Raw genomic sequence first — 8,815 nt, 5'->3', positions numbered from 1 at the left:
TGAGCTTTTTGCTTTTCGTATTTAAATAGGATAATTTTATATGATGGGTGCTTTTGAGTGTGATTGCAGCAGACTCTCCATTTCTGAGATGGCTGCTTTTGCAGGTGACCTGGTTATTTAGCTAGGATTGGTTATTTGTATGCTTTATGGTCATTTGAAGGGCCTTTTAGCTTTGGTGATATTTTTTTAAAATAGGAACTTTTGATAAAAATTTCCAGAGGCAAACAAAGGAAAAAAATTATCCCATACCCATACCTATGCCTCAGAAACTCAGCATGTGTCCTGAAGCCTTTTATAGATTCATAGGAAGTAAAGCCAAACGTAGCTCATACCTCTTTATAAAAGTAAACTGTTAGATAGAATGAGAAGTGACCATTCCATCATTGAAGTGTTGGAATATAAAGACATTCCAGAGTGTAGCCTTTTTTGTAATTTTCTAGGTAACCTTGCAGTCTCTCCATACTGGCGCTGTATTGAAATGGCTTTTTCCCTTAGGTCTTTGGGTAACATGGCTGCACATAAGGGGACTTTGAAAGGTGGGTTCTTGCTTGGTAGCTTTCTTTTCTTGCCATCTTAGAAACAGGTGGGCTGTGCAGTACTGTTTGTGTCCTCTGGTCGCAGAATGTTTCCCAGGTTAGAACACCCTTTGTCTATTCTGTAGCCATTGAAGCCACAGCCTCACTATAGTTTAGGCAATTTTGCTGGTTCTAACTAATTTCTAGATGCCAGGGGATGTCAGGACTAAGCACAAATAACTCTGCTTCAGACCAGGAGCAGGGGAAAAAAACAACATAGGACTCCCGAGGGGAAGGTTTGAAGATTCACACTGGCAATGGAAGGCTTATTCCCCATTCTGTTTACAGCCTGAAATGATTCTGGCCTACGCTCACTGGTCTGCATGGCCTAGAAACCAGCTTTTTCTCAAAAAGGCTTTGAGGCAAACCTAAAAATGAGGTGAGATAATAGACCCAACCCTCCACACCAAAGATGCCCTGGTGCTGCTGCTGGTAAGGCTGGCACCCAAAACGGGGGCCAGCGAAAAATGCCAGCCTGCTGTCTACCAAAGGAGGTACCACGGTGGGTACCTTTTCCAAACCCTGCCTTTAGCCCTGCCCCCTCATAGAATCAATTACCTGCTCCAAGGCCTAGGCTTCTTTTAAAGCCCCTGAAATTTGCAGCATGCTCTTAAATGAAATAGTGTACATTCAGTTATTCAGGAAACAACTTTATTGAGTGTTCACATGTGAGGCCATAAGGCTGGCTGCAGTCTCGGCACTGTTAACTCAAGATTGTAGCCCTTACTTGTCAGGGCTTTACACAGTCTGTGAGGCCTGGGCTGAAGGAGCCAGTCTGTTGCCCACCTTTAGTCAACCAGATGGAAGCTGTTGACCGAGGATGAGGACATAAGGTCTTTCTTTTTCTTTTTGAAACCATGTTTTAAATTTCTCTCTTGAAACTAGTTAGAGACAAAGGTCTTTCAGCAAATTACTTTCATCCCTCTTAGAGCTTTTGTTTTCCTTTTTTCTTTGAAAGTTATTATGTGTATCAAAGTGTGGATAGTGAGATTTGCTTCAGAGCCTGTTGTAGGAAGCCTGCAGCTGCCTTGGCCCAGATTAGGCGCAGGGGGCTGGCCTTTCTGATAAAGTTCTAGGAAGATGAACAGACTTGCCTCCTTCCTCCTGTCCCTGGCCTAGCTGCCTCACCTTCAAGGTTCTTGAAGACCTTTGGGGGTTGCTCTGCTACCCTCAAAAATAAAAGCCTTTATGATCCAGAGTTGCTATGCACCAAGTTTTGATGCCTTTTGAATACCTTGATGCCTGTAGCACTAGAAATGCTTTCCTATTTAAAATAAAAAGTCAACTTTTAAAATAGAGCTTTGTATATTATGTAAGCTTTTTTGTATTGGCTTTTTAAGAAGAACTTTGGTGTAAGAGTTCTATTTTGGCGTTGTAGTTAAACACTTGTGCAGCGTAGTGGTGTTAAAGCACACCTTCTCCATTGGACTATGCAAACTGATTTCCAGGAGTAGCACTGGGCACATGATAGTACCCTTTTTTTCCCTTTCCCGCCCACCTGTGCTAGATCTTGGCTTGAGGAATGAGGTGAACAACCTTTAGCTTACTGGAGATGCAGGAAAATGGGGCTGAAGGTAGAGATGTCTGAATTCGTGTGTGGTGCTGCTGCCCCAGGGCTTACCAGTAGCATCAGAGCTCTGCTGTCCTGGCCGTGAAGCTCTGCTTTGGATGTTCTGAAGAGACAGTCATCTTTAAGACTAAGATGGGCTCAAGTTGAAACCTTCTATTTTATAAAATGATGTTCAGTAAAGGAACTGGTTCTTAGTTATGTTTACAGCACTTGGGATTATGTTTTCTTGTACATTTTGTATCTTAAAACCTTTTACAGGAGTGCATTGCTCCTTACACAAATACAAAGGGAAGAAGAGCCAGCAGTTTGGGCTCCTCAGTTGTAGTGCTGAATTAATAAATGGTGAGAGGTGAACAGTCTCCTTTTTTGTAGTCTGTCCCAATTTTCCTCCGCCTGGGGCTGGTGTAGAGCCCCTCACTCTGGGGCCCAAAGCAAAGGGCATGTCAGCTTTTTAAAAGTCCACTTGGCAAGGAACCTTATGTTTATTTTACAGAGGAGAGGGCAGAGTTCCAGATTCTTTCCAAGGCTTCAGTTCTGCGCCCTTTAATGGGTGCAAAGGACATTCCAATGTCTCCTAGATTCCACAACTTTCCAAGGTGTGTAAAAAGTAGACAGAAAGTTTCCTTTGAAATTCAAGCCTGAGACTTTGTTTGGGCCTCTTGCCCCCTAGTGTTCTCTGAGGATACTGCAGCATAGTTCATCAAAATAACCAGTGGGTGCCTTCCAAGTAGTCCTTGGGCCTGGCTGAACCAGGGAGTGTGGAGACCTCGCCTGAGACTCTCTGCCTCTTCACTCCCAGTCGGAAGGGCTACAGGGAGGCAGATGATCGGGAGTCTGGCTCAGACCCTTGATTCTCCTAGAAGTCATTGAAGGCACAAGGGCTTACAGTTTAAAAAAGCCAGCCTGCGTGGACCCACCAGACCATGAGCATGGACCATATTCAGGACAGACCAAAGAGTCTCCAGGTTCTGTTCAGGAGGCCCAAGTCAACACATCATGAGCAGGCAGCACCATTCCAAACCCAGGTCAGGCTGTGGGAACAAGCAGTGCCATTTCACACGCAGGGTCCAGCCGTCATCTTTAGGGAGGACAGGCAGAAGACAAACGGGGGGTGGAGCTAAAGCGTGGACTCCTAGGTGCCTTCTGAGAGCTTCGACAAAAACGAAGCCACCAAGTCGAGGTGCTGGCTCCTTCGATAACAGGAGAGGCATGTTAGCTGAAGACATCAGCTAGCTCTCACTGCCTGGCTCCCTCATCTACAAACACACCCATTCTTTGGGTGCCTGTAGCACAGTGCGAGGTGGGTCACCAACAGGCATCAAACTGGTGTAGTCATCAGGGGCTATCTGTGGGAAGGACACAGATTTAAGGCAGGAAGTTCTAAGTTCAGCCAGGCCCATGGAACCTCTAGCTGCACCACCTCACCTGGTAGGTCTGGAAGACACCGAGCAGATCCTTCATGCTGGCTGTGTATGGTACACCCTGCATCCGAACCAGGGCTCCTGGCTGGGACAGCACTGAGGTCGGGGCAGAGGCCAGGGCAGTGGGGGGCGTGGTGAGGTAGCCCACGGTAGTAGGAGAGACTGGGGGGCTAGGTAAGAAAGAAGGAGTTTAGCAATCGCAGTTGTGGCCTACTACTGTCTCCGCCTCAGGATCAGCTCCATTCCTTCTCCCTAAATTTCCTGCATACAATCTCCTTGCAAATACTGTATGAACACGGCACCAGACCTACACCTTTCCCTCCTGTCCTCTCAGTAGGGCTCACATTCCAGTCGTCTGGTTTAGGAAAGGGATCCAGCCTTAAGCAGGACAGGGTAGGGGAACGCTGGACAGTAGTGTACCTGGGGTAGTAGGCTGTGTAGTTCATGTAGAGCTGAGTGGCCGGCCCCGGGTAGTAGGCTACGGGGGTGGGGGTGGTAGGGACTCTGGCAGCGGAGAGCAGTGCTGAAGAGGGATACAGAGCTGCCGTCTCTGCGGGAATGAGGGCTGGGCTGGCCTGGAAGGTGGCATAGGTGGGTGGCGAGAGGCCTGGAAGCAGAAATGGAGATTATATCTGCAGGGAGCCTACAAGCCATCAGAGGTCCTCCAGAAAGGCGTGCCATGTGCCACCTGCTTCCTCAGCCCTTGGGGCACTCACAGGGCAGCTTGCAAGGTGGAGGGGACATGCCACTGCGTCCCAGAGTCCCGCCCATCAGCACACGGCTCATCTCCTCTGTGGAGCAGGGGACCACTTCCACGTAGCGTTCTTTCATCACCTTCTTGTGGCAACGCTGAGCGGCAGCCAGGGCCCTCTCTGCAGACGTCATCTGGATGAAGGCATCGCCTGATGGCCGGCCCTGTTTGTACCATCTTGTAAACACATGCAAAAGTGCCAACCCCTAACTGCACACTTTCTCTAACTAGGGGGTTGTGTCCCCCAGGCAGCAGCCTTACCTGCTGATTGAGCACCATGTGCACACCATGGGGCCGAATGTCCGCCGCTGCCTCCCCCAGGAAGCTCAGAATGTCTTCAATGGTGGCTGTGTAGGGCAGACCACGAAGACGTACGCAGTCTCGCCCGGTCCCAGTGGCCAGTGGGAAAGGTATAGGCAGCAGCGGGGCAGTCAGGTTGGGCAGGAGCGGGCTAGATGCATAGCGGTTCAGGACCTGGCATGGAAAGCAGCAACAAGCTCAGGACGGGCCCGGGACATAAGCAGCATCCTAGCAAAGCAGCCCATCAGGGCAGGGGGTGGGCAGCCCTGAGCTCACCTGCTGCACCTCGGCCGCAGTGCTCCTGAAGAGTTCAATGTATCGCTTACCCAGCATCCCCTTATGCCTGCGCAGGGCAGCCTGTGCCAGCTCTTCACAGGCAAAGAGGGCAAAGGCATCACCAGTAGGCCGGCCATCGGGATGACGCACAAAGAGCAGCCCCTCAGCACCCCCAGTCACTGGGCACTCCGGCCCCAGGAAGGCCAGCACATCTGCTGGTCCAGCTGAGAAGGGCAGTCCCCGCAGCCGCAGGATCACCTGGTCTTCCCGTGACAGAAAACGGACCACCTCTAACGATGTGCCTGGTGGGAGGAGATGGGCACTTAGGAGGCAGTTGTTAATTTCAGAGCTCCCACTCCCACGTGGCACATGGGCACAGTGGTGGGGGGGAAGGAGGACCTGTGTCAAGAACTGGAAGTTAGGGCACACTGAGGACACTCACCCCCTGCGATCTTTACAAACTCCTCCCCTGTGGCTTTATACACCTGTGGGTAGAATGGAAATAGCCCATGGGTTTCAGCCTTCCTAAGCTCTGCCCTGTTCCAGTCCCAGCTCAAGCCTCACCTCAATATAACGGACACCCATGTGGTGCTTGTGCCTCTGCAGTGCGAGGTCCCGCTGCTGGCTGTCCACAAAGCGGATGAGGGCCTCGCCGTTCCTGCGGCCCTGGGCATTCAGGCAGAGTGCTACACCTCCCCTGGGGAGCCAGTGCTGTCAGTGCCTCCTCACAGGCCTGCCAACCTGCCGTCAGCCTGCCCCCCAGCCCACCTCACCCACCTGGCAATGTTGAGCCCTTTGAAGAATCGAGCCACATCCTGGTCTGATGACTGCCAGGGCAGCCCACGGGCCCGTACCACAGTCTCACTGTCCACCACATCAGCCTTGCTGCTGTGGGTGCAGGACACAGGGTCAGAGTTGTCCAGCTGTTGTCACCCCCCCACGCCCCCACCCCCACACTCACCAAGGCCCTGTTTCATATTTCTGCTTTACCACTTCGGGCTCCAAAAATAATTGACCTGAGAGGAGATGGCATGGAAATCAGTAGGGTCTGGTGGAGGGGGGTCTCCCCACCAAGCTCTGTAAAAAGAGGACAGTTGGGGGTGAGGAGGTGACAAAGGGACTTCCACACTGTAGTGACAAATGGGGAGGGGAGCTCTGAGGATGTAATAGGTATATCCTCCTCCTACTCCTAAAAGGAGGTGACAAGAGGTGAGGGAAGCCTTACTTGTGGGTCCTTCCAGTAGGTGGAGAATGATGGCTACCATTGTCTTCACTTCCCAGACTCCAAAGTCATCCTCAGTGGCATCTGTTTCCAGCCCCAAGTCTATGGGCAGTGAAGTCATGATGAAGAAATCCCAGCATGAGGCCTGGGGCAACCAGCATAGATACTAACCCAGGTCACACCCAATCCCAAGTCATCTACATAGATCAAAACCTCACTGTCCATCTATCTGCTTTTAGCCCAGCTCACGTATGCACTTATTGGTCCTCAGACCTATGTACACATAGGCCCACATTCCTAATGGCTCCCACCAGCATGCACATACTGCCTCCCCATCAATCACCCCTCCACCCTAGTCTTGCTAGGTCCGATACCCTGTGCCATTGTGGCTACGGTGAGGTCTCTGGTGGGACAGATGCTTGGGTGCTGCACATGGAATTCTTTGCGGAGGTCGTAGAAGGAGAAAAAGGTGTCAGGGAGCACCAGGTTCTGGGGGCATATAGTGAGGGTGAATGAATGGAGGACCTGAGCTGCCATGCCCACCCTCACAACAATCCAGCAGCTCTACCCTTTCCCCAGTGTGCCCTCAGTGGCATACCTTCCGGGAGGCCTCAGGGTGCAGGACCTGTCGAAGCAGCTGCTGCCCATCAGTGCAAAGCATGTAGGGGCCCCCACCAAGCAGAGCAACATCCCCACTCACCAGCTGTGAGAACTGTGGGAGGGAGGGGGAGGAGACACACTCATACCTGGGTAGGGACTGGCGGCAGAAGGGAGGGGAAGGCTGCAAAGCTTGTTCAGCCAGAAGTTCGGGCCCCACCCAGCCTGGGGAGGAGGCCACTCCTGCTGGAGTGCCTCTCCCCCAGTCCACTGTGACCTCCTCCAGGTCTACTGGGGGCAGTAACATTATCACCAAGCCCCCATCACACACAGTCAAGGAGCCTGGAGTGCAGCCAGAGCAAACACCTGGTGGAGTGGGACCAGCAGGTGGGATGGGGCGGGGCAGAGCAGGTTAAACCTGTCCCTGACCAGGCACCACCCTCAGACAGGTCGGGGAGGCCCAGGCCTGCCAGAGGCCCAGATTGCTCATGGTCAATGGCAGGCCCGCCTCCAAGTCTGACCAACCGAGGGGCAGAGAGATCCAAGGACAGAGCTCCACACGTAGAAGCCAGGGGCAGCCTGAGCTTTGACCCCCCACCCTATCGACCGGCTGGCACTGAGCTGTTTGCTTATAAAGGGGGTGGCACTTCTGATGCTGCCCAACCCTCCCCCAGCCTCTACCTCTTCTGCAGAGCACAGGCCCATGATCAACCCGCACTCATCGGCCAATTTTAATAACCTGAGGTTGGCAGAGCAAAGGCAACCCTCCAGCGCTGGCTAATAGGAGCGCTCCTTTCTGGACCAGACTCAGAGGTACCTTTGTACCTCAGTTTCCCCACCAGGAGCCACCAAAATTGGCGGATCAAAGAGTTTGCGATTAAGGTACTTAATACTCACTACACTCAGCTAGTCTGGCAGAGGATGAGGGCACGGTGAAGATAAAAAACCAGCAATGGGCATCACCTCCCACGTCAGCCACACAGCACCACCAACTCTCAGCAAGCAGGTAGCATCCCCAGACACGGTCTGGGCAGCGCCCATGCCTGGCCAGTCAAGGAGACAGGCCTAGACACTTGGCGGCGTCTGCCTCCCAGGCAAACACCGCCCTACGCCCGCGCCCCAGCAGCTCCCCGAAGGGCGGGTGGGCAGAGGACGCGGGCTGCGGGGCAGTGACCTATGGCCAAGTCCAGGCCCCTCAACCCTTTTGGCCTCCAGTTGCTGTTCTGGGATACTGGACGAGGCAGGATCCCAGAGGCCTCCCTTCCCCACCTGCCAGGGACTCATCCTCATCCTCCATTAACAGTGAACCCTGAAATGGTCAAAAAGTAAGGCGTCCAGAAAGCCGACAAGCACATGCACACGCTGAAAGTTTCAAGCAACAAGAACCCGTTCTACCGCCTGGGCCAGTTGGTCGCGGCGCGTCGGGTCTCGCCTCCTGCCGCTTCTTCCGCTGGGCAGTGTGCTCGCGGCCCGGCTGTAGCGTCACGCACCCCAGCCCAGAGCTCACCTGCTGCAGCACCTTGTCCAGCGGCTCGGCCCGCGCCAGGCAGTCGGCGCTAAGACCGCTCGCCTCGCTGCACTGCGGGCTCAGCGCGGCCGCCTCGGCGCGCACCAGCGACTTGTGTAGAGTGCCCACCTGCGGGAGGCGGGGAAACCAGTCAGCCCCCGGGAATCTCAGGGTCCCGCGTTCCCGGGGGTCCTACTGCCCCTTGCCATACTACCTGGCGTCTCCGCGGCTCCACCACTTGCCAAACTAGCAGGATTAGGTCGGTCTCGTCGGAGCCTAAATCGGGCCCTAGCGCACCGGCCGTGGCCCCAAACAGTACGACCAGGGGTCCAGGCCCGGGGTAGGGGTCTGCAGCGGAGTCTGCGGCGGGGTCTGGTCCCGGAGGGGGTTGCTGGGGCGGCGGCGGAGTCATGGCTACAGAGATTGGGGGCGTTTGGCCAGACACACGCGGACCGACGAGGCGCACGCACGCACCGACCGACGCCGGATGCGGAGCAGCTTGGGTGGGACGCGGTGTGTTAGGAGGCGGCACCTGCGGCCCGGCTAGGGCAGTGGGCGCTGCTGAGACGCGCCCGCAGCTCCTCGCGGGGCGGGGC

At 54.0% G+C, this 8,815-nt stretch overlaps 1 protein-coding gene across 1 annotated transcript; it reads right to left on the bottom strand.

Moving 5' to 3' along the window:
- Positions 1 to 3,202: 3,202 nt before the first annotated feature.
- On the bottom strand, positions 3,203 to 8,815 carry ESRP2 (epithelial splicing regulatory protein 2). Its single transcript, XM_006878668.1, has 15 exons — positions 8,434 to 8,815; positions 8,220 to 8,348; positions 6,714 to 6,827; positions 6,488 to 6,604; positions 6,119 to 6,215; positions 5,855 to 5,909; positions 5,671 to 5,781; positions 5,458 to 5,590; positions 5,336 to 5,378; positions 4,894 to 5,195; positions 4,579 to 4,791; positions 4,283 to 4,481; positions 3,987 to 4,173; positions 3,571 to 3,736; positions 3,203 to 3,491 (listed from the first exon to the last, which is right to left on the bottom strand). Exons 1-15 carry the CDS (start codon positions 8,629 to 8,631, stop codon positions 3,402 to 3,404), a joined length of 2,154 nt encoding a protein of 717 aa, XP_006878730.1. The 5' UTR covers positions 8,632 to 8,815; the 3' UTR covers positions 3,203 to 3,401.

The sequence above is a fragment of the Elephantulus edwardii genome, unplaced genomic scaffold (genome assembly GCF_000299155.1).
Source record: "Elephantulus edwardii isolate Elephantulus edwardi_28Jun2011 unplaced genomic scaffold, EleEdw1.0 scaffold00001, whole genome shotgun sequence".
Classification (NCBI taxonomy): domain Eukaryota; kingdom Metazoa; phylum Chordata; class Mammalia; order Macroscelidea; family Macroscelididae; genus Elephantulus; species Elephantulus edwardii.
The sequence above is the reverse complement of the archived record's forward strand: the minus strand, read 5'-3'. Positions and strand labels throughout refer to the sequence as shown.

Coding starts and splice junctions, on each gene's coding strand:
- ESRP2 (XM_006878668.1), bottom strand. CDS start 8,631: ATGACTCCGCCGCCGCCCCAGCAACCCCCTCCGGGACCAGACCCCGCC. Junction 5,379..5,457: donor TGGGTGTCCGTTATATTGAG/GTGAGGCTTGAG, acceptor TTCTACCCACAG/GTGTATAAAGCCACAGGGGA. Junction 3,737..3,986: donor TACACAGCCTACTACCCCAG/GTACACTACTGT, acceptor TTTCTTACCTAG/CCCCCCAGTCTCTCCTACTA.